General features: G+C 45.1%; 1 protein-coding gene across 7 annotated transcripts in view; it reads left to right on the top strand.

Moving 5' to 3' along the window:
* Stacl (SH3 and cysteine-rich domain-containing protein) overlaps positions 1–25156 on the top strand; it is a 413237-nt gene extending 388081 nt beyond the window's left edge. For 2 of the 7 annotated variants that reach the window (XM_089552214.1, XM_089552195.1), the window contains 7 exons: positions 4178–4201; positions 7132–7236; positions 12591–12722; positions 16426–16519; positions 18038–18089; positions 19562–19699; positions 21498–25156. In XM_089552214.1, the coding sequence (XP_089408340.1) occupies positions 4178–4201; positions 7132–7236; positions 12591–12722; positions 16426–16519; positions 18038–18089; positions 19562–19699; positions 21498–21602 (650 nt within the window). In that variant the 3' untranslated portion in view covers positions 21603–25156. Of the gene's footprint in view, positions 1–4177; positions 4202–7131; positions 7237–12590; positions 12723–16425; positions 16524–18037; positions 18090–19561; positions 19700–21497 lie in introns of those variants that run through there. The other 5 variants (XM_089552244.1, XM_089552232.1, XM_089552205.1 and 2 more) reach the window with 4 other exon arrangements.
* Positions 25157–25648: the final 492 nt, after the last annotated feature.

Raw genomic sequence — 25648 nt, 5'->3', positions numbered from 1 at the left:
AGTAACTAACTCCACGCCCTGCTCGTTGTGGAAACATTCGAATCTGAGTTTTTCGGTACGTGTTCCTGGCAACCGTAAGTTGAAGCACAAAGGAAATGCTTGAGCGATGTACAGCGCACATGCCACAGCCTTACAGAAGGGAAGAGTTCAAAGCATGCTGCATGCGTGGCAGTCGTGACATTAATTGCATGTTACTCACAAGGCACTATGAAAAGACGGGGCTGCAGATAAGCAAGCACATTAAATCAGCGAATCATAACACAGCTGATGCATGACATCTGCAGCGGTGTAATGAGAGCCAGGTATGGGGCAACCAAACAGGTCTGTAGATGGAACATGGCGATCCCCGCAAGACATGTTGAATCAAAAGCGCGTAAAGAAACACAGCGACAACTGAAAAAAGGACAGTATCGTAAAAGTCGTGACGAATGGCGAAGAGAGCTGAGTCTTTATCGGAACAAATCGTACGGAGTTCAATAAAAAGTCAGTGTGACAATCAAAGAATCGTACAGAACACTAGCAGGACAGCCTATCGTGCTGTGTGACGTTTGGTTTATTGGTTTATTTGTGTTTAACGTCCCGAAGCAACTCAGGCTATGAGGGACGCCGCAGTGAAGGGCTCCGGAAATTTCGACCACCTGGGGTTCTTTGACGTGCACTGACATCGCACAGTGCATGGGCCTCTAGAATATTGCCTTCATCGAAATTCAGCCACCGCGGCCGGGATCGAACACGCGTCTTTCGGGTGAGCAGCCGAGCGCCGTAACCACTGAGCCACCGCGGCGGGGCCTGTGTGACATAATAAGCTGTTGTTTCCATTCCTTTGTGCTTCACGACAGTTGTCAGAAACACCATCCCGCTCACTCCGCACCAGGTGTCACGTGGCAACACATGCGACATGCCTGTGCATCTTGCCTCCCGCTCGTGTCCTTACCCTGGTCTCTTGTCTCGTGTCTTGTCTCTGTCTCTCTCCTTTCTCTCTTTCTCTCTCTCTCTCTTTCTTCCCTCCCTTTTTCACGTCATCTACCGATCGGTGAGGCCGCCGCGCCCCACGACGCAAGAAGGTTTCTAAGCCTAAAAAGTCCGGCCCCAGCAAGGCCTCGAGCGCGGAAGGCGTAGGTTAATCTGGGCCAGCCTACTCCGTGAAAACAGCGTCCGTCCTCCTCGTTCCCTCCTTTTCAGTAAGAACGAGAAAGCAACCACATCCGCATCGCTGTCGTAGTGCCCGTAGCGAGCAGAAAGTAGTCTGGCGCCTCAGCCCTCAGTGGCCGCCATCTTTGTGCCCTTTTTTCCTCTCTCTCTCTCTTTGGTATACGCTTCTGCTTCCTGATGTGCCCGAAGAGTGACTTGTTATCACGTCCACCCGTTTCTAGTAAGCGAGATCGGTGAGCTGAGACATAGAATAAATCTTTTAGATCTATAGTCTTTGTCTAAACTACAGAGTTCAAAGCAGTCTCGTAGCCACAGCTTTTCTATAAGCGTGGTAGTTTAACAATTGGGCCACCACTGCCCCACTCTAAAACACCAATTACCCTATGTAGGAGTAAGCTTTCCTCCAGCGCACTCTTTTTTAGGGGCAGGGTATATGCTGCCTGAGCCGTGGGGTAGATTTCAGTCACTAAACATACGAAACACGATTGGCAACGGAAACAGATTCCCTGATCAAAACATGCCAAGTTCTTGCAGTTACTAAGATTTAACCACGCTTTCAACCTCCTCTATTTGCTAGCCTCGAAACCTTATGTGCCACTTTTAAAAGCCTCCTCACATCGCTAACTGCATCTATAGTCACTATGCTTTGCACTGGTAATATTCGTCCATTGCCATTAGTTAGCATTCCGTATATAAAGTGATCGAAATCTACTAAGCAACTTGTGCAGCCTACCCTGTCTCTAAAGGGAAGTGGGCTAGAGGAAAGTTTATTCGTTTTTTACTCCCATGTAGGCTTAATTATGCTTATAGTGTACTTTAGAAGTTTTCTTCCTAATACTGAGCATACTGTCTTGCTCTGTGGGTTTTAAGAGCCCAATAACCATCCCCGAGTGGCACCATGCTACCCAGAGCGCAGTTTTCCATGAACTCTTAACAAAGCCTGCTAAAGCAGTTTCTTAACAGACTCTACAACTTGAGTTCGCAACCTCTGTCATCGCATTCGCCTTCGTTGTCTAATGCACATTTATTGTCGTGTAAGCGCATGCTAAATTCGAGCTCACAACTGTCACGCCATGTGGTCTCAACATGATAGCCGTGTGGCTAGTTGGTGTGTGTCAATCATAGTAAGCATAACAAAAAGGGAATACAGGAGGAGGAAGTACACAGGACAGTGTTGCCCTACTTCCGTCCTCTTCCTGTGTTCCCTTGTTTGTCGCTGGTTTCATTATATTTGAAATCAGGTCTCAAGACTGCAGTTGCAGGCTTCAGTGTGTCCTCTTCACGAAGGAAGTATATCAGTCATCTCACCCCAACTAAAATAGAAAATGTTTCAAAAATTGACTACACAGAAGTGTGCAATCAAAGCACCAGCACTGAAAGAAAATCTTAGCAGCTTTTGTGAGAATCGTGATTACCTGTCACTCTTCCGGCACCATCCTTTATTACTTTTTTTTTGTTTCTTTTAGCGTGCTTGCCTAGTACGGCTAGAATAGAATGCTGCTTCTAGAGGCGACTGCCTAGTGTCCATGGTTATACCGCGCGTCTGCAAGGATAAGCTGCCTTTTGTTCTTCTTCGTATCTTTTGTTTATTTATGTCCTGCCAGAATTGTTCAGAAGGCACGTCTATAGTGCAAGCAGAAGGGAGTGTGGTCGGCAGCATAATGACCCAACCCATGTCCACCGATATACAAGCCAACAACAAAACTTTCTTTAGCGCCAACTGTGCTTCTTTCCTTTCTTTTACATCTTTCATCTTGTTTTCGTGTGCGACCCTTTCCCACGCCTCCTTTTCACCAGCACGTATTGTGGTAGTTGCACAAGCTATGACTGTGTGCATGCTGGAAATTTTTTTTTTTGTTCCACAAACGACGAATGGTATCGGTGATGATGTTTGTGAGCATGAAGTGTGTTTCAGTGACTGCAAAACTGCAAGTGTAAAATTATGCCAGTTGACGAGCACAATTTCATTTTTGTGGCACTCAAGAAATAAGACACTTTTTTAAGTACTAAACTGGGAGACACATTAAGGTTACGTTGCGGCGTCTTCGCTCTGAACAACCGTCATGTATATACGCCTAAATTATGACCACTGTGTTACCAAAAGTTACAACACAGTTCACATCTTCACATCAGGATCGTAGACGTGTCTAAGTGCTGTCAATATAAGCATACTAGCGTTACGACATTCAACGAGTGGTTTTGCAAGCATTTAACTTTACCCAGTTTCATGAGTTCATTATTGCCACAGCTCTGCATTTAAGTGCTGTAAATTTATATACTGTAGAGCGGTTTATTGGCAATATCTTGTTCGAGCTCATTTCTAGACGTAGCTTTCGCAGAGATGTCTTTTTCTGTAAATTCTTTTGTTTCATCACGAGAACATCGTTTTCCGTGCAGATGAATTTCAATTAGTTAAACAGCTGCGAACAATGCTTTTTTGCCTTGTAAACATTTAAACATTGAAAGGTGATTCATAAAGACACTGCCTACCATTTATACTTTAGAAATGTGAGAAAAAAAAGAGCAAGTGTGCCGTTTATCATCTGACTTTGTGACTGAGAACAGGTGGAGGTTTTATTTTCTGTCGGCGTTTACACAGAACAAGGGACTTCAAAAAGTGTTTTGGTACTGCCTTATTTTTTTTTTTAAATGCACCACGCTTCAAACGTTCCTGGGTTTAGTATCGTCTAAACATTAGCGGGAGCAGAGCGCTACCACTTCGCTGCACAGCGCGCGGCCAATGGGTGTTAATACTCTGCTGCGCACTGAATTCCACACGACCTCTTTTTGACATCTAGTTTGTGCTATGCATATATTCATTCCCTAATGTTAGCATATGCGCAGGGATTGGCTGCTTCCTTACATTTCGCCAACAACGAAGGCATATTTTCATGCAGCCCACCCAGGCCACCTTTCTTTCGTTTTTTTTTTGCTTTTTTGCTTTCTGCTCTCTTTCAGCCATTACCCCGCTCGGAATTTTAACTTAACCCTTGTCTTTTCCTTTCACGCCCGCTCTTTGCAAAAGCCCGTTGGAGACAGATAGTATCAGGTAGTGTGCGTCCCTCGTGTCGTCTGTATCGTCGTTGTGTTTGTCGCTCTGTCCTGTCCTTGTGCCTGTGAATTCATCCTGTTCAGCGGTAAATAGCAGTGAGAGTAGTTTTATGAGTGTTTGAGTTGTGGTGAGAAATTTTCATCTGTCGTTTCGTACTGTCAGTAGAGCGAAAGTGAAGATGCATGGACCGGCTTTCAGCGGCACTTGCGGTGTGTTAGTTCATGAGCAACAAATGTTTTTGTCACAATAATGCCAACAACAAAATAATTAAGCTCCTGTTTCGTAGGCCTCAACGTGAAGCAAAGTGGATATTAGCTCTATTGAGAAGTGCTGCCTGATAGCTTTTATCTCAGCGTGTAAAAATTAAGCAGCCATTTTTTGTTTTCTTTAGTTTTTTTTTTACCACTATTATGACTGAGGCACCTTTCTTCATTTGAGTTGAATTCTTTGTCGGTTCATTAATCTTTTTTTCGTACGGCTCATTGCATGACAACCTCCGCTATAAAAAAGAAAAGCTCATTGCAGAACGTGTTAACAATTTATTGTTAAGTATTCTCGTTAAAGATATCTCCATAATTCAGAACTATGACTTTAAAGCCGTGAGATAAAACCTTAAAAAAGCTTTCCTTTGCCATCATCTTTCTGTTCACTTGCTTTAATTGTAATAATAATATATATCTTCCTTTTACGTTTTTCTAGCTATGTAATTATAGAGCAGTAAGATTATTTTCTGTTTAGCCGTTTCCAATTACAGCTGTAGACTTTGGCCACAACAACAATGCTTTATGATGCTGCCATAATCAAGAAAAGAAAATGCGATCTAAACATCACTTTTTATGAAAGGGCTATTCTTTGCAGCGTCAAAACAGGCATACTCGCCAATATGGACACAGATTATTGGAATTCTAAAGTTTAAATTCACTCTCCTGCAAATCGCAGCAATTCTGAATATTCTGTGCTCAAGTAATCTATTTGTTTCAGACTGGCTGGTGTCTAGAGAATTTATCTGCAGGATGCTTCAGTCGTTAGAACACCTGTTCTTGAATATGACGCTCACTGTTGGTAACAGGGAGCCGTTTGAAACATCATAAACGTTCCCTTTACAATTGCCGTACTACGGCGTCTTGGTAATCACTGACTAAATATAAACATGAGTCATGTGTCATTTTCTGGATGACAAAAGAGCAAATCGGGAATATAGCTTCTAATAAAACAGCGCATGAAAACAGGAGTGCAATTTCTCGTTAACTGTCGCTTCTAGTGTGAAATACCGTACCTTCGATTCACATTGTGGAGGTTGAGTTTTTCTGTGTTGGACAGAGCATCGCAGTCTTAACTATCACAGCAGTATTCTTGCACAACGGCTCAAATATTGGCCCCACTTTATGTGTCAGCTAACTTATGTAGCTTGTTTTTTAATGGATTAAGTAACACTGCCATATTTCCAAGGATTGTCTCCACGGGCATCTTGCAAAGCAGCATTCTTCATACAACCTGGAATATGTTTTATGAGCGTTTTTTATTGCTTATGTACAGTGGGCCGTGCACGGGAAGCTACACAGTCTATCTTTTTTATATGGTTAAGTGCAGCCTCCATGTTTACTTCTATGATGGGCTGCGAAAAAGCCACTAATAAATATTTCTCTTCTCGCATAGCCCGTTTCTTTATGTTCTTCAGTTTAACGCTTAGTACGTTACGCTGAGCTTTAGGGCATAACTTGCAAAGTAATTTGAAAACAACAGTCGTCACGCACACATAATCCACTAGAGGACTAGACAGATTCGAATTGAGTGTGAACCTTGCTGTGTATGAGTGTTGATCGTTTGTGTGGTGTATGGTTGCCTCAACTCAGCTTATGCTGCTGTTTTGTAGTTTTAGTGCCCGTTAGAAGTAGATTGGCAGCATTCAAAGCAGGGTGTCTCGCAGGCTGTTCAGCTTTTTTGCTGCTGTGGGAACTCGAAATTGTAACCGCAAGTCGTGTCTGTTGGTCACAGTTATTCTGTTCTATTTGTCATAAGTAGATCGGTTACGGCGTTTTACATGTACTGACCTTCTGTACTAGTTTGTTGGCATCAAAGGCAGAGTTCCGATTGCGTTTTCGAAGATAAAAGCTCTGAACAAGGCTTACACCTGACAACTGAACTTCGAAACTCCGGCCAATTCATAATACGTGTTGTATCAATTAAGATCTAACCGCAGAGCCACTTTGAATTTTTGCCTGTGAGCATCTCAACCGGGATATCAAGACATGTAGCTGCCTTGAAACGTAAAGCTGGGCTGTTTATGTCGTTTTTGCTTTCACGATGACGGAGCAAAACGAAAATCTGGCCAAGTCACATTACGTGTAGTATCAGTTAAGATCTCACCTCAGAGCCACTTCGAATTTTTACCTGTTAACATCTCAACCGGGATATCAAGACATGTAGCTGCCTTGAAACGTAAAGCTGGGCTGTTTATGTCGTTTTTGCTTTCACGATAACGGAGCAAAACAAAAAGTTGGCCAAGTCACATTACGTGTTGTATCAGTTAAGATCTCACCGCAGAGCCACTTTGAATTTTTACCAGTTAACATCTCAACCGGGATATTAAGACTTGTAGCTGCCTGGAAACGTAAAGCTGGACTATTTAAGTCGTTTTTGCTTACACGATGGCGCAGCAAGACAAAAGAGCTGTGACGCCGAGTGCGAGACACCCTGCTTATTTCGCTGTCGCCTGACCGCCATTGCTGCTTGCTTAGTAGTACTGCTGGCCCGCCCTGTTCACGCTGTGGGCGCAGGCTCGATCAGCGATCTGTTCTCTCACTGCCTCTCTGTGACGAGCATAAAAAGAAAACGCCTCCTCTCCCTCTTCTTTCTATTCCTTCCCTCTCCTCTCAAACGCTTTGTTCATCGAAACGACGACAACGACGACAAAAATTGGGCAACAGCACCTCACAGCCCCCAACGCAAGAAGCTGTCTCTCCGAATGAAGAGCCTCTCCCTGGACAGCCCTGAGTCGAACGAGCATGCTCACCGTCGACGACAACTCACAGGTGCCGGGGCTGTCGCCATTATCTCTCTCTCTTTCCACGTCTGTTCATCTTGCAGCTTCTTTACCTGTCTTAGTTGTCACCTCCCCCTCTATCTGTGACTGCGTTGATTGATTTATCCGTGCATATTGTCGCGCTTGCATAGAGCATGTGCTTGCTTGCTTGCTACGCTGCATTCGCTGCCATGGTCTGAGTCCCCTGTCAGTGTGACGCGGCAGAACCAAACTGCTCGTGCTGCTGAATTGGACTGAAAACCAGTTGCATGTGCCTCGTGGTCAAGATTCACGAGGCTTACGGTGCGTAAGGTCGTTTCACCGCTGAACTTTGGCTGTCGTGCCATGGCTACCCGCCATCTTGGCTGCCGTGCCACAACTACCCGCCATCTTGGCTGTCGTGATATGGCTACCCGCCATCTTGGCTGTCGTGCCATAGCTACCCGCCATCTTGGCTGTCGTGATATGGCTACCCGCCATCTTGGCTGTCGTGCCATAGCTACCCGCCATCTTGGCTGTCGTGCCACAGCTACCCGCCATCTTGGCTGTCGTGATATGGATACCCGCCATCTTGGCTGTCGTGCCATAGCTACCCGCCATCTTGGCTTTCGTGCTATGGATACCCGCCATCTTGGGTCCCGTGCCTTGGCTATCGTACCGCCCTGGCTTTCGTGTCGTGGTGATAGTGCCACCCTAGCTGCCGTGCCATGGCTAATGTGCCGCCTTGACGCAGTAGCCGGCTTGGCCATCATGAGTCGCCAATGCATGAGCGCCGGCCAGCCAGTTACAAAGCGAACTTACGCATTGCATGATTTGTGAATTTAACCTTGGCAGAAAAACTTGCCACGATAGCAAGTCCGTATTTTCTTCATTCGTGAACGTTTCACTGTCTCTACCCTGTCCTCATTCTTTTCCATCTTCACCTCGTTCACGCTTGCCTTGTGCGTTTTTATGGATAGTTTTCTAAATTCGCGCATCCGTTTGCACTCCCTCTTATATAGCACCCATTCCCTATCCAGTATTTATTCTCCCTAATGAATTCTATTTTCCTTACCGTCGCTGTTAATTAGTTCACATCCTAAATGTCTTGTTTTGGCTTGTTTTACATGTCTTGTGTTTGTTTTACTTGTGTTGTTTTGCTTGGCTGTGCTGTCTTTTTTGCAGTCGCCTTCTGTGTATTGTATCTGTCTCCTTTTTGTTTACAGGTTCATGTTCAGTTTTGTTTTGTGTTGTGCTGGAATTTGTGGTGCCGTAGCGGCAGACAGCTACTGTGTTTTTCTTCCTACTTAGTCCCCCTACTTTGTTACAAATGAAGGCACCACTGCTTGCATTTTTTTTGTGTGCTTAAGCTTGTGCCGCATTTTCGCTCACTAATCGAGTACTGGATGTAGTGCTTATGCTCTTTCACACACCTCAGGCGAGGGACCTGTGCGTGACTCACTAAAACAGGCAGTTTGAAAGGTCTGCTGTGAGATCGGATTTTTTGCCGGTTGCAAGAACCAGGGGTTCTGTGATCAAATATTGTTGAAAGGGAGCATAAGGACCAACACTGCAATAACAGATGGAGACTACAGAAAGTCATCCGTGATCTGCGCTAACAAAACGCAGACATCGGCACCCGAGCCGTTATTATCACCCACAGTGCTAGAAGTATTTCAATGATAACGCTCTCGGCGCCTATGCCGAAATTAAAGCTCTGCAGCATGCAGTACATCTAATTTTGGTCACTGCCAGTTGGGCCGCCTCGCTTTAAGCGGCGTACTTGGCGGCATGTTATCAAAGCTCAGATGTGAAACCTGTAAATAAGTGATTGACATTCTACTGGTTTTTCCTTGGGTTTTTTTTTTTTTTTTTGGGGGGGGGTGGGTTTATAAAGCAAGTTTTGAGGGTAACAATTATAAATGTGATTGCGGAGCTTTCAAGTGACGACCTGTTCTAGAATCGTTTGCTTCGAGGCTTTGCACATGTCTCTTTTCCGGTTCCAGTGAGTTAAAGCATGATGCACTTATCTGCATACTCTTCCACCCGTTCAGTTTTGCAGAAAGCTAACTAGCGTATAGAAACACTTGCTCCTGGTCCCATTTGTGAAAAGAAAAACGTTCTCTTACCAGTGCATTCCTAATGCCATCAACTTCTCGATCCATGCCGACTAAGGTACCCAGCTGCAGAAAAACTGCCGCTGAGATTGAGCTTCAGAGAATTCAGACCACTGGTGTGCGAGTAACAAAATGAAGCCTGCCCGAATCCGCCGTCACTGTGGGGTCATTTGTTAAAATCAACAAATCGTACACATACCTTACACAGCGCCAAACAGAACTTGGTTGAACTGAGCGGCTTATAGCAGGAAAGGGCATGCGCTGAACCGAAGTTTTCATAATGAAACCAACCAATTGAAAAACAACAGAAAATTTTCTGTTGTCACAACAGATTTTCTTGTTTTGCTTTGGTACCTGGCGACAGAAATCCTTTTAGTGACAACAAGAAATTCAGTAGTATTGCGTAGCCTCCTATGCTAACGACAGAGCTAGTTCCGTCGCGACAACAGACATTATCGCAGTACTACAGAAGGACAGAAATTCTTGTAGTGACGACTGGAATTTCTGTAGTATTGTGGAGCCCCCTGTCGTAACGACTGAGCCAGTCTGCCGACGCAACAGACACCTTCGCAGTACTACAAAACGTTATGTCGTAAAGACTGGACGAAAACACTTTTTGTCGTGTTTTGCGACCGGCTCGGTCGTATTTTTCGACTGGGCAGGGTATTGTTAAAATACTTTGTAGACGCCTTGAAGATGTTGCATATTTTTCAGCAGAATTTCTTCATACAGGCTGTTGGCTTTGAGTGTATCTATTGTGAAGAAACAGGACAGCATTTCCAGCGACATGTTTATCTATGCCGCACTTTGGAATGCAGGAAACATTGCGAGTTCAGTACAATATCGTTGTCACCATGTCGCTGTATTCCCAAACCATGTCGCAATATTGACGAAAACATATTGACGACAGCGCTGTGTCTTCCATTTTCTTTTCTTTTCTTGTCTTTTGTGCTCGTCTTCGTTCGCGCTGTTTATTCAAGATGCTTAACCAACTAGCCCGCCAAAACGTGTTAATATAATTTGAACGTGAGGGTAGTGATGCCACGCATCTACAGGTAGAACGCTTGAGTATTTGCATATAGTAGCGTCCCTTAACGACAGGTTGGCCCATGGTTGTTTAAAAGCCTCAAAGGAAAATAATATATGCTGTGCTCTGATCGGCGGCACTATTCGTGTACCCGTGTTAGATCATCTGAGTAGACCAAACAGCGTTAAGTACAGTATAAATAATGCTATTTGGGCAACGGTTAAAAATTTGGCGGAGTTAACCTCGGTCTCCTTTTGACGGTGATGCCCACGAAAGGTAATCCACAATATATCGATAATTACTTGACTATGGACACTAGAGACTGCTTTTGTCGTTACTTGCTAAACAAGTAAGAATCCTCAGACATCATCGGGCATGTCTTGCCTTTGCTAGTTCTCTCGACTGAACATCATGGAGCGAAAAAAAATGGAAGGCCTCCGCCCTATTTAACAGCGGGTTTACGATAATGTTGAGTTTCATTTAACTAACCTTTGTGGCTTCCATAAGCTCTTTTAGTAAGATCTCCGAACGTGATAAAGTTTCTCCTGACGGGTGATTGCAGTTATGATTAAACTAGCTTACCGCGAGTTAACTGCCAAGGCAAGTTATGCAGCTACCTCTAATCTTCGTAGACTGAAAAATTCGTCCCGATCCAAGAATCTAAACATAGAGGCAACGTTATATTAAGACATTCTCTGCCACTGATAACCAAGAAACTGACGGTGATGAAAGTTCTAACTTTTCTTTGATTCGATCACTTGTTGATCAATCTGACCTTATACAGCAGTCAGAAACCCTTCTTGCATGTTCAGTAGGTTCAGAGACCGGTGTGGTGCTAACGCCGAGTTGGGGCCACAACACAGTAAGAGTTTTTTTTTTATATATCAACTTCGAAAATTCAAGAAAGCTTGATTGGTGCCACAACCCAGTAAGAATTTATATATATATGTATATATATATATATATATATATATATATATATATATATATATATATATATATATATATATATATATAGGTTGCGAAAGCATGAAGTACTTGACTGCTTACAAGAATATATAGCGAAGTATACGCTTCGTTAAAGGAAACATATTTATTCGACTCGACGTTTCGAAAATTCAAGAAAGGTTGATAGGTTAGGTTTGCGTCTCTGCAGACGGGTTAATTCTCATAATTTTCACTGTCATATGCAGGGGGGGGGGGGGGGGGGTTTACACTGCACTAGTTTACTTCCTAAATACTCTCCAGATACAAGTGCCTTACTCCAGGCGTGGCTGTCATGTAATCGCGCTCAATATGAGTTGCAACGCGCGGTCATCGACCGGGGCTCGTTCCGCGGTGTGCCTCCTCCAAACAGTCGCTCGGAATTCTGGGAGAAACTTTTTCCTGAGCGGGGGCGCTGTTGTTTCCTGGAACAGCAGTTTCTCCCAGAATTCCGAGCGACTGTTTGGAGGAGGCACACCACGGAACGAGCCCCGGTCGATGACCGCGCGTTGCAACTCATATTGAGCGCGATAGTACCTAACGTTTTTTCAGACCTCAAAAGTCAACTTCATTCTCTACTACCTCCGGTTGTATTTCCGTTCCCTATGTGTACACTTCTTCAGTCTGTTAGACAACACCATCTCTGATGAATCATGTATCTCCTGTCTGCGTTCACATTGCCCTCATAGTTCCAGACATAATATCATTAATCCATGTTTCTTGTCCTACCAAGCCTGAATGCGCTCTGGTAGATTTCACTTGCCACCATAATCTATGCCTCTCCGTGTTGTGTGTACATGGAAGCCCTCATTTCGGCACTGCAGTAAATAAAACCTGTGACGGCAGCGACGGAGTGAAGAACGTGTCCTACCACAAATTCTTTGAAGGACGGGGAGCTCTCTTGTGCCCTGATAAGCAAGATGTACATTGTATATATATTGAAGTGTTTTTGTCCTAATATTTTTTGTCATATTAGCCCAAGTGACAAACAGACAAATAGTAATTTTCTTTCACCCTACCTATGTGGGGTAACTGTCCCAACCCACAAAACTGAGTAATCATGTTTTCTTAATCCTTCCTGTGTGGTGTGACTGTCTCAAGTTGCTGGATCTCATACAAACCACGCATCTCAAATGAGGATCCCTTCGTTACTGGAAGGGGACTCTAAGCTCCGCTTGCAAAGCACTCACCTGTGTTCCTCTTGGTAAGCGACTTTTCTTAGTCTCAGCACTGTCCGCTGGGCGTCTTCCGTCGCAGCCCCCCAGAGTCCGGTGCACGGTCGCAGGCAGCTCCTGAGCGCCAAGGCGGTGCGCATGAGTTCGGTCGATCTGCCCGACGACAACGAGAAGTCCCTCAGCAGCGCCTCCACGTCACCCTGTCCATCCCCAGTAAGTGGCCGCCCTGCGTTGCTGCTGTCTCCGTGGTGCCGTGACAAGACGACTACAGGTCGCAGTCGAAACCGGATGCATCGAACTCGAAGGGGATAGCGCAATAGTTCGATATATCGAGACTTCGATATATAAAAAGTGCCAGCATATAAGCTTATCTGCAATATAGAAGCGAGGATACATCGCACCCACGATAGTGACGCGCTTCTGGTAGCGACGTACCGCCCGCCGGCATGCTGGCAACGCACTGCTCGCTAGGCCTTGTTAGGCCTAACCTGCTTCCCAGCAAACCAAAAACCTCTCAGAGACGTCTAGCTATAGACGTCTCTGAGAGGTTTTTGGTTTGCTGGATTCGCATCGAAGCCGCGGCTTGCGGTGCTTTGGAACTAGGCACTACCTGCCATACTGTTACCTCTGCACTATAAATAGAATGATCGGTTAGTAAAAGTAAGGCACAGTTGGTTTGCATGTCGGCTTCGGCAGTGAAGCACGCCACGTGGAGGCCGCCGCTCATAGTTCGATGTATCAAACTAGCGGGGAATTTGCATTCGATATGCAGAGCAGCTTTCCTATACTTTTACGCGGCATTTTCAAGGGATATCCTGTGAGTTCGATGTAGTCAGTAATTCGAAATATCCGGGTTCCTTATATCCGGGCTGAACTGTGTTTCATCTGAACTAATAGGCAACTGCTAGTTTAAGTCCTGTGTATAGCTACTAGATTTTCTTAGCCATTGTTGCCTACTTTGTAATGTTTATTTCCTGCTTCTGTGTACACTGTCGGCAGCAAAATTGGTGTATACGACGAGCGTCGACTAAAATACATTGTACAGCCATGTCACGGCTGTTCCTGGCGTCAAAAGTAGCCTCAGAAGCGGGGGGGGGGGGCAATTTTTTTATCAGCAGGCATGTCAGTTTCCATGTTTCGATCCGTCAACCTGCTGTTTACCTAAACCGCCGAGCACTTGGCGCTGCAATATACAACCCCTGTCAAAAGTATATACAGCCCATGGGGTTTCCTGTGTGCCTCGTGATGCATCCTCAGCGACTGTAAGCTCTCGAAAGGGGAGTGGCTTCGCGTCCTCAATCCTCCGACGCTATGGACTGCTAGATGTGCTAGCGAGCCTCGCTAGACAGTTTAGAAGCAAATTCCTTGGACTGTATACTTTTGACGTGGGCTGTACGTACCTTAATAGACGCTCGTCTGTTATACACCTCTTTTTCTCCCGACTATGCTCAATTCATGTGTCCCCCCCCCCCCTTCATAACTTACTTCTGCAAGGCCAGTGAGGAACTGAATAGATAGATTAAATTTACCTCAGTATACAAGTTCAAAAGCAAAATTTATGTCAAAAACCTCTCAGAGTAATTAAAATTATCCAAGAAAGTATTACGTAGTTCTCGTTTAGAAACTCAAAAAGTCGCCTATGAATCCACTCATTAACACGCAAGCCAGGGTCAGTTTGATTAGCCAGTGGAAGCTGCGCCTGCGGCTTCTAAAATATGTTACAGTGACGCCTTACGCAACAAGAACAAATTACAAGTTTCTTCCTTAGATGTTGCTTCTGAGTCCTGACCAAACGAAATGCGGTCCTACGAAAGCAATGACTACCAGAATACCTACTCATTTCGTGATCGAAGGAGTAGTGTCAAACTCATTCAGCTACAAGTAGCATTAAGGTGAAAGGCATTTTAGCTTTACGCATTAGGCACTGAACGCAATTTTTGTGCATATGTGGCACGGATGAACTCCCAATATACCGTATTTTCCGGAATATACTCCGCAGGCTATACATCTTGAAAATCTAGAATTTCGCATGGTACAGACTGTCTGTGCGTGCTATCTACGCACTACTATGAATGCGGACTATACCGGTTTTAATTTTTAAATCGTCCGTTGTCGCGTTGTCTGTTCGTCTAGCGTGAGCACTCCGTCCCACGGCACTGCCCGCTCATCGTTGTCTTCTGCGCAGCAAAAATCCATGCTCTCGCACTGATTCGAATGTTGTAAACATTCTCTGTACTTTTCTTAATATCATTAGTCCACTGCCGAAGGAGCCTATAGCGGGAGTTTCAAAGTAAAAATAGCGTGACCGTACTGCGTCTTCAACATTTTACCGTGCCAAATCACTTAGCGAAATCAGCTGCGATATGCATGCGAATGTTACTCGCAGTGGCGGATTTTCAGTGCTTGAATTTGTGAGCGCATGCGCAGAACCTCGATAAATAACCCCAGGGCATGTGCTGTCCCTCAGGAATGGTTGTGATGGCTCCAAATAGATTAACAGCCTTCACGGCAGCATTAAAGCTCAGTGTACTCTATCGTTCTCATGCGCGCAAGTCAAATCGATCATCGGCGAAATAATTTGGCGTCTATGAAGAAAGTACGCGGATGTGGATTGCTTCTCTGAGGTATCTCATGGAAATACTTGCGCGTAAGAAACCATAGAGCTGGCGGACACTAGCTTGAACAGATTGAAGAAAAGCTGGTAGCGTGTGAACAACTCAACTCAACTCAAGCGGGGAATACGATATATATTTTGAAATTAAGACTTGTTGCGCGCAGAACGGCTTCCGAAGAATGTATCCAGGAATTCAAGGGTATAGTGTGTCGTGGTGTGTCATGTTTATAAGACTGGCACTGGAAGAATGGACTGAAAAACTTGTTCTGATTGTACACTGCTTTCGCATGGTGTAAAAAAACCGATTTTTAGCCGAAATTCATCTATTCGAACAACACATTGTGTGCGGAATATATAATCAAAAACTACTTGATACGCACTATTCATGTTCATGTATTCGCCTTGCACCGCGGGAGCAGTATCTGAGTCTGTCTGGTTTCAGCTCTTTAGTGTTTTTATGTTTTATTGCATTGCGGAAGCAATTTCTGAGTCTGTCTTGTTCGAGCTCTTTTTTGTGTGTGTGTGTGTGAGTGTGTTTTATTCACCGCTGATCATGTACTTCACACTCCGGCTGCCCAGCCACGCACACAAGCGATAACGCTTACGCGGGCTGGAGCATGTACTTGTGAATAAAAGATATTATTATTATTATTATTATTATTATTATTATTATTATTATTATTATTATTATTATTATTATTATTATTATTATTATTATTATTATTATTATTACTTATTTCATGCCGAAATTTTGCCGCTGGGGGTATGCATCGAATGCGGGCTATAGTCCGGAAAATACGGTATTTAGAACTAAGGCACACCAGCTCCAGGTCTCGTTTATTCTTGCTATCAAGGAAGCAAAACTGACAGATTTCACTTTGCAAAAAAAAAAAAAAGAATGGCAGATTCTAATCTTCTTTTAGCGATACATAAAACGTTGTTTTTATGTGTTTTTAGCTCGTGACTGACAACAAACAGTATTAAACTCGTATGTTTAGGCGTAGTTTACTGCTCCCGGAGTTTTTCACTTAAAAAAAAATGAGAATAAATTGGCCGCTAAACCAGTGAGTGACCTTTACAGCACCAAACTTTGCAACAAAATCGCCTCTCACCCAGTCTGGCTTTTCTTTTCCTATGCGCGCAAAAACTCTACGCCCTGCTTCGTAGGAAGCCCCAGACCAAATCTGGATAGTCTCCAGACATAGGTCTCCTTTCCCCTGTCTCGACACTTCGTCCACAATTCTGTATTCTGGTCTCTATAGAGCTGGATGGGTTTCGTTAATTTCGATATTGGCCGTGCTGGCTTCCATGCAGAAACCCCATCGCCTCCTCCCGACCAATATCTACGTAGTGCTGTACAACTTCAGAAGTCGGCATCAAGACGAGCTCGATCTCAAGTAAGTTCTCCCGACCTTCTTGCGCTGGACGCAGTAGTGGCGTAACCTACGCCAGTGGTGTTACACAGTGAGCAGGGACGTAGACAGGATCGGGGGGGAAGGGGGGGGGCTCGGTGTCAGAACACCCCCCCCCCCTCCGAAATTTTCCGAATGCCGCGTCCCCCAACCACCTCCTTTCGGCTTTTTTCCGCCCATGCAATTTAAACACCGCGTATATATATTAAAATGTATAAACAAAAAGAAGAGTGTCGGTTTGTTGACAAATGTGGTTCCTGTTCTAAAAAACAGATGGCGCCACTGAGCTTTCTTTATTTTTATTTCTTTTAGCGGCGTCGTATAATACCCCCTAAAAATATTTCTGGCTACGCCACTGACAGTGAGTTATGAAAACAGCTGAAAGAATTTTTTTGCTATTGGGACCTCCACATTCCAGATTCTCCGCATACCAGGCCGTGCTGGGCTCGGTAGACTGGTCTTCAAAGTTTTCTACGATGGTGACTCGGGATGTGATAGGAAGGATGTAGCACTCTAACGTCGATAGCCGCGTGTGCCTGAAAGCGGTCCCTAATTTGCTGCGCATAAATTTCGTAGACAGGCTATAAAGAACGACGTGAGAAGCGTCTTCGAAGCGTTTAGGAGCGTCCTACATACCCCATCTACATCAGGCGCGCACTACACGATGAATCTGGTCACACTGAGCGCAGAACTCCGAACTTTATCATACCGAGCAATGCTGGACAAAATCATTTTTGCACGGGAAAGTGTTCATGAGCGCAGTTGTGAGCGCAGTTTTTTATATATATTGTAAGATTTAACTATAACAATCAATGTATCTGCAGATCTCCCGTCGATAACCTTGCTTTTTTTTGCTATTAACTTCTTTGCTATCGTCAAAAGCGTTCCCCTTTGGTTTTCTATGACAACCTTAACTGCTCGTTGCGAGAGACAGGAAAACTTTGAAGAAAAGACTTTGCTACACATCAGAAGATTGACTATTACCTTCAATAATTCTGTAACAGTACATTACGATTTTCCAATATTAATTTTTTTTTAGCAAGAATGTTCAACATGCCTTAAAGAAACGATGACAGGTGGCGATTGGCACTCGAGGAGTTTTCTTTATAACCCAGTATGCTATTCCCTAGCTTTCAGTATGAGAAGTTCCAACATGATTTCCCAATCTGGGCTCACAGTAGTGACAGGCTTCAAAGATTCGTGACGTCATGACAGTGCGAACCGAGCGGGCTTATTCAGGAGAACGTTCGCAAGCACTTTCCGCTAGCCCGGCCCAGGTAATGTTTATGAAAACGTTAGTTTGGCCGTGCTTACGACCGGTTGGCGAAGCACACTTTGCAGACCGAGGAAACTGTGGCCTCTTCGGCGCTCGCCAAGGAACTTACTTAACCAAAGCGCTGGCTACTTGTCCGGTCATTGCATGCCATGTGCGGGACGCTGCAAAAGGTCACTGAAACGTTCTTTAAAACGTTGCCTTCACTGCCGCACGTTTTTTATTTCCAGGGCTGGTGACACGGTGACTGTAATCGACACCACAGACCCAGATTGGTGGCAGGTGAGCCTTGCTTTTTCTCCTTCTTTTATCTTTAATGCGGAAATGCGGTCTATGGCTAGCATGCCAGTTTTTGTGCCCCTTTTGCGTCCGCAGTTCATTGCAAAACTCTACTTTCGCGCCCACAGCGCAGGTGTCACTTGGATAACAATCCTGGTCTAAACTCACCTGAAAAACAGTAAAGAACGCTCATTTCTTTATGAGCGTACCCTGTGTACACGGCCACATATGGCACACATTGTATGCTTGGTCGCGTATGTTGGAGGCTTTAGGTTATCCAGGTGAGCTGAGATGAAGTAATGCCCGAAGAAGAAGATCATATTAGCTGCATGCATAGGATTCTATGGGCGATCTATATAAACGCATTTCTGCAGAAATTGTACGCAGAATTTTTTTATTAGTATTATTTACATGGGCATGAATATTTGTGCCTGATTGTACAGAAGACTGCAGCTAGTGACATGACGCTCAACAAAACACAGCAACAGCACACACAGGTCGCAATGCAAAGAATCAAACAATGCAATGAACACGTGAGAAGTTCTAACATAAAATATGAAAATACACTATAAATAATGGTATTAGCTAATGACATAAAATGAGGATATGCTATATGCAATTATATGTACTAATCACAGTAAAAACCACTAATTCAAGAAATGAAAGAGAAACAATGAGGTGCAATAATAACGACATCAGATATACTAGTATCTGGTATATCATAGAGATACATGATATGTATCTGCACGAAAGATAAAGATATGCAGGATGTATGCGCTACTTTTTAGATTTCACCATGCTTTCATCGCTTCTTTGATTTCTTTCGTTCCACTAAGTGTTGACGTGATTTCAATGACCACAGACCAGTTTTTCTATGCCACATGTTTTTTTCTGTTCCTTTTTTTCTTCAACTGAAGCCCCAGCCGTTCTTGGCAACCATTGTTAGTACGCATCTGGCGATGTTGCTTTCATATGTCACTTGCATGTTGCCTGCTGCCCTGCAATGTAGGGGCCGAGTGGCATGTCAAGCCACAATTTCTGGCTTCTACCCCTCGACCCTCATCATGTGTACACGAGAAAAATAAATTGAAATTGAAAAAAAGAACATAACATGATTGCCGTTTAGAGCTTCGAATGTTTATCTACAATTCTTTTCCATTCTTTCCACTCTGTGCGTCTCTCGGTGCCCTCCAAACAGAAATGTGCAAAAAGAAAGTAAGCTGTCCCTTAGTGCACTCCCTTTTAACTCCCATACAGGTTCCCAAGCAGCACGTGTATAATTGGCCCAATATTGGAAGCGCATTGGCAAAGCCAAGTCTTACAAAGTACCACGGTGAAACTACTCATTGGCAATGTTGGGGCCCATTGCCTGTGCTGCCTTGTGTGTATTCGTGTTCAGTGTCTGGGGGAACCTTGCAAGGGAAGGTGAGAGAGAGTGAGCAGTCACGTGGGTCCCCCCCTCCACTCCTGTGCAGGGCAAGTGCCTGGGCCGCGTGGGCTTCTTCCCGTCCAAGTACGTGGCCAAGCTCCACTCGGGCGAGCGGGCTCTGCAGGTGCTGCACTCCATACAGGTCATGGACGGGCAGGAACCCGTCAAGCTGCTGCGCGATCAGGTACGGCCCACCTTTGCTTCCCCCCCTGCCACGTACCCTGGCCACGTACTTTGCCACGTGCTTTGCTCCCCCGTGCCACGTACCCGCAGTACGCCGAGTTGATCTAGGTGTTGTTAATCATCATCCTTATCAGCCTTACTACGCCCACTGCAGGGAAAAATCCTCTCCCATGCATCTCCAATTAACCCTGCCCTGTGTCAGCTGCGGCCACCGTATCCCCGCACACTTCTTAACCTCATCCGCCCACCTAGCTTTCTGCCACCCCCCGCTACGCCTGCCTTCTCTAGGAATCCCCTCCGTTACCCCTAAGGACCAGCGGTTATCTTGCCTTCGCGTTACACTCACTTCCCAAACCCATTTCATCATCTTGATTTCGACTAGGATGTCATTAACCAGCGTTTGTTCCCTCACCCACTCTGCCCGCTTCCGATCTCTTAAAGGGACACTGAGGAGAGCTCTATTAATATTTTTTATAGCAAAATCCGATAGTTCGGCATTTCATGGCTTTGTTGCCACTTGGCCGGCAGCGAAAGATGCATTTATTTCTAAGAAATTTGGATTCGAAGGTGAAATAGTTTTTCCCGCCGCTCTGATTCAAACTTGGGATTCTGCTATGACGACACAGAACTAAGTGAAGTGAAACATGACATTCACATGACGTAACGCAGACTCCGTGATTTCTGGCGGCCAGCATTGCGGCCCAGCAGCAGCCGAAAAGAAAGCTACCGCCGGCCACACGTTGAAGGCAACTATCGGCTATTGCGGCCGTCGCTTCGTTTACATTTGCACCGGCGTTTTGCCAGCGTTACAATGAATCCCGTTCTCGAAGTCGTCAACGAAGTTCTCGCAAATAGACGCGTTTAGCATACCGTGTACCTTGTAACCGTTAGCGGAATACCGGGAGCCCCCATACCGCTGAGAGCAAGCGCTGATTGGTCCCGGCGCTGCAGGAGCGCGCGTAGCTATCGGGTACGTGGCGCCATCTGGCGACGTCAAGGAGATTTGCGCATGCATTTGCTGCGCCTCAGTGATTCGTAGCTTCTCGTGTCCTAGTGTTGCTAGAACTATTGGTTCTAGCAACACTGTTTTGTTCTATGACGCCATGAAGCTTGTACTTGCGAGTTTGGCCTGTGGCGGCGATACCTGTATTTTGGTTCTTGCTCTTTTCTATGTTACAGGAGCTTTGTTGTCAGTATGAATGGCGTTTTTGTAATCAGGAGCTGGTATTCTGTCTATGCAAGTCAACTTCAATTTCTCCTCAGTGTCCCTTTAACGTCACACCTATCATTTTTCTTTCCATAGCTCGCTGCGCTGTCCTTAACTTAAGCTGAACCCTCTTCAGCTGAACCGGTTCGTAAAACACCGCTTGATACGCCGAAAAACTATACAGCCCAAGGGGTTTGCTTCTAAGCTGCTTAGAGGGGCCCCCTAGCAAATCTAGCAGTCCAAAGCTTGGGAGGATTCAGGACGCGAAGTCATCCCTTTTCCCAGAGCTTACGGTCGCTGAGGGTGCATGACGAGGAATACAGTAGGCCTCACAAGCCTACCCCTTGGGCCATATACTTGAGACAGCGGGTGTACCTCAGGGTTGAGTTGAGTTGAGATGCTGCAAGCTACAGGGGGGTTAGCCTTGCGGATTCTGCCAGCAAATGCACCGCCTTAGCGACACCTACAATAACTAACTCACATAATCCGGCACCGAAGTAACGAACGCAAATAATAATCACTCCTCCTGTCAACATGTGGAGACTAGGGGACATACACAAGAGAGTACGATCGGTGATTTTTGCCTGCGCAGATCGTGATTCAAGTGGCTGACGAAATGGACGGCAAGGTGTTGGTGCGTACTGGGCTGGGAGACAAGGCTCTTCCGTGCCCCCTCAAGTACCTCCAGGAAGTGTGAAGAGGGAAAAACACACGGGTCACAGCTGCTCTCTGTGCTTCCTGCTTCCGGGGGATGCGGTTTCTGGAAGGAAGCAAGGAAGACCACTTCCGGGAATGCTGTTCACCGCCGCCATCGTCGTCGCCACCATCGCCGCGACTTCTCTTTGTATTATTTTTTTCTTACCTCAATCCTAACGGGCATCGGCATCCACGTCACGCTTGGCGGTGAGGGATGTCTCTGGGACGTCGTGGTCGTACCGATGGACGCAGCCGCCATCTTGACTGGGCGCGCATGTTCGGCGGATATTCTTTGTTTGTATAATTCTGTTTCTTACGTGTCTGTGTGCCAGCCCTCTTCACGTCTCGGCTTGATCGGTGGTCGTGTGTGTTCGTGGTGACTGACCGGGGCGAATCGTGAGTGCGTCGTCGACCTCTCGCTCTCAGCCTTTCTCGACGACCGACTAGCGAGTGTGACTTTCGAGTGAAATGCGACAGAAACGCAAAGAGTGATGACTTTTCGTGGTTGTCGGAGAGGGGCGCATGTTGGCATGCTCACGTGTGGTGGTGTCATGGCATTTTTTCATTTTTGTTTTTCTTTCGGACATTGACAATGACTGACTTTTGTTGTTGTTGTTTTCACCCTCTAAAAATGCCCTTCTCTTTCGGTCACCCTTACCATATACTCTCTCTTCTACCTATATCACTATGAGCGCATTCCAGTCCTTTCAATCCAGAACAGGAAGCGGAAAGCTTTGCCAGACTGATGAAATCGAAACGGCACCACCAACGAAAACCGCCGATATCTGGAGACACGCTATTTTTGAAACGCACAGTTAACGCAATACAAAATGGGGCTAACATGATTTCTTGGCCGCACATACTCAAAACTGCATCGTAACGTCGTTTTCCGCTCTTCAAGTTCAACCTATCGCTTATGATTTGCTAAAACTTCGCGTAATTGTGGTTTGCAAGTGTTGGAGTTTTTTAGGCAAACCATGTTTGGGTGTTCTCTTGCCACGATCTACCTCCGGGCGACGGTGAATGCGCATGCGCAAACTAGGTTCCGGTGTTCGGTGGCCATGATCCACCTCCGGGAGGCGGTGAATGCGCATGCGCAAACTGGGTTCCGGTGTTCGGTTGCCATGATCCACTTCCGGGAGGCGGTGAATGCGCATGCGCAAACGGGGTTCCGGCGTTCGGTTGCCACGATCAACTTCCGGGATGTGGTGATCAACTTCCGGGAGGTGGTGAGAGAAGTTGTCTCCTCTCGGAGGTCGATCGCTGAAATAGAATGCTGATCTTTAAGAACGATTCGGTGCCGTTGACCTCAAAACAAGAGGGTGACGATTGAAGGTTCTGTACTATCAGCAAGAAATGAAACGCGAACAAGACAATTGAACCACGCACTGGAAAATGCGCAGCTCTTAGCCAGGGGAAGCTGTATCCTAGCTCCTGCTATTTCAATTTCGAAGGCATGAAGACTCTTCTTTAGAAGTGTTATTCAACCGTGCTTGTATTTCCAATACAGGAGCTAATACGTTGGTGTTTTTGTGTTGCCACCTCAGTTTTCTTGTTCGCGTTTCATTCGTTGCTGATAGTACGTATGTGATACAGGTTTTTGGTTAAACCAACTTGGAGTGCCGAAGTTCCGTTATATTCGTGGTAGTTGCTAACAAATGGAACGAGAAATAGTACCTCTTCTCACTGTTTTTATTTGTATTCTGTGTTGACGCTTGGAGAATTGGAATGAGCTTCTATCTAGCAGCCGGTACACGTGCGCAGTTATGTTCGCGAAATTATAAAAACAAAGCAAATAACGGATGAATTTGCAAAGGGAATTATTTTAACTAATGTGTTTCGACGACGCGTATAAGGATCGAAGGAAAGACGCTCAGGTACTAAACGGCCGCCAAAATTTTGAACTGTGGTGTTAGCGTGGACTGATATCGGAGGTTATTTCGTTTTTCCTACGATAAAATACACAGTCTGGGGGTATAATGGCGTGCCCGCGCAGAACAGGTAACTGTCCCAATATTGTAAATCGATGGTTTCAGTCTGGTTCTTTGTAGTGCCGGTCTTTGCTAATACGTTTCCAATATTAATTGGGCCGATTACCTGTTATGCTTGGGTATGCCTGCTTCATGTGTGCATTACTGTCGTTTAACATGCTGATTGAGCTGAACTGCGTCCGTCGGATTTTGCTAGTCACTCTTTGCTTGTTCAAAAGACCACCCTTCGAGAATGCCGATGGTCTACTCACACCACACCGCCCGGACGTTTTTTGCACACCTCCCTTATCCTGCATGAAACTCGTGCTGACTTTCCGTGAGCTCTCAACGCTGTTTTATTAAGTTCTGTTTAATTATCACCCTAAAATGCCTGTTCAGTTTGATCGGCTGTCGCATCAAAAAGTCAATAGGGTTTTATTGATTGCCATTGTGAGAAGTCTGTTGAATCTTGTCCACTGTTAAGGATATTTCTTACTCGATATTTTCAATGTTAATAATCAGTTCCAATTTTTGTTGGGGCTGTCACCGTAAAAGGCCTCTTAAATTTTCATTTCCTGTCGTATTGAAAATTCTAATCAGTTTTCTTTGAAGGCCGCCTCCGTAATAAGCTTGTTCAGCGTTCCCTTGATTTGAATATTAATTTCTAACTTATAAATTTTAATGATAAAATACTTCTAGTTTGTGACAGTCCTGACAGAAGCTCACGTTGCCGCAGTTAGGCTTGGAAGGTTTTACGTTAAGAATCTTTGTCACAAGTCTTTCTCTTTTCTTCTTTTTGTCGGCTCAAATCGCGCAAAACACTTATAGGCTGCATCTTACAGAATTGTATTTTGAATCTTTACCGACCAAGACCACGGTTTTGTTTTTTTTTTTGTTTTTTGTGTGTGTGCGTGCGCGGAGACAACCCTTTCTGGGCCGCCGTAATGGCTCAGTGGCGTCGCCACATATATAGGCTTTGATTAGCGGTAGTCGATTGCACGGGTGCAATTTGCGTAGGTCGCATTGACCGTGCTATGTGCGCAGCGTTTTTGCCGATCCTGCCATGGAAGTTTTTCGTGTAAAGCAGTCGAAGTGTCGCTTTGGCAAGAATCTTTTTTATTATTTCAGAAGCTTTGCTCTTCTCGCAGTAAACCTTTATTAGTTCATTTTCGAGGTGTGTCGAGCGCCAAAAGTACCTGCACGTAACATGCAGAAATCGCTGCATATCTACGAAAATACATTTCCTGTAATAAAAAAAGTCAGAAGCGTTGATAAAGATTAGTGGTACGGTCACATGCTTCTTTACTGAACAGCCTCTCTCGTTACGCTTGGTTTAGTCCAGTTAATTTTCCCACAAATTTTGAAAGCTCATTTCGCCAATGTCTGACAAAGGAATATGATGAAGAGTACATTTTGGTTTGGTTTATTGGGGTTTAACGTCCCAAAGCGACTCAGGCTACGAGGGACGCAGTAGAGAAGGGCTCCGGAAATTTTGACCACCTGGGGTTCTTTAAAAACGTGCACTGACATCGCACAGTACTCGTAATATAGCAAATGGAGCTTGGCCAAAAATCACCATGTCTTATTAAAAGAATAACTTCCTATTCTGACCATTTACTTAGTAAAAATTGCATGTATCATGATAAAGAAACAAAGAGACTTCGTCGCATCTACGCTTACAGGCTTGAAGCCTAATAAGGAAGATAAGATCCGCAGCAAATGACTAGACGTACCCCATGTGGGCACCCACAACACTGACGTAAGCCATTATCTATATTGAGGTCAACCGACCACTGATTAGAGGCGGACGACTTCGACAGAGAAGGCTCCTGGGGGTAGAACCAAGACGTCTCTGAAGATGCCCCCAAACCGCAGGAAAAAGCATTAGTGAAAATAAAGTTTTCCCTTCTTTTCTTCCTTCCCCATTTTGCCAAAGCGCCACTTCTTCTAAGAGAAGAGTTATAAAGTTATAAGCTGTTTTCCAAGGAATGAGATTAGTTTCTCACTATGGCGCCGTTTCCAGGCACCTTGTATAGATCGATGTTGCGTAGAAGAGAAGTTTTGCTGATTATAGGAA

Source organism: Amblyomma mixtum, chromosome 1 (genome assembly GCF_055824585.1).
Source record: "Amblyomma mixtum isolate Tamu chromosome 1, ASM5582458v1, whole genome shotgun sequence".
Classification (NCBI taxonomy): domain Eukaryota; kingdom Metazoa; phylum Arthropoda; class Arachnida; order Ixodida; family Ixodidae; genus Amblyomma; species Amblyomma mixtum.
Note: the sequence above shows the minus strand (reverse complement) of the source record. Positions and strands in the feature narration are given on the sequence as shown.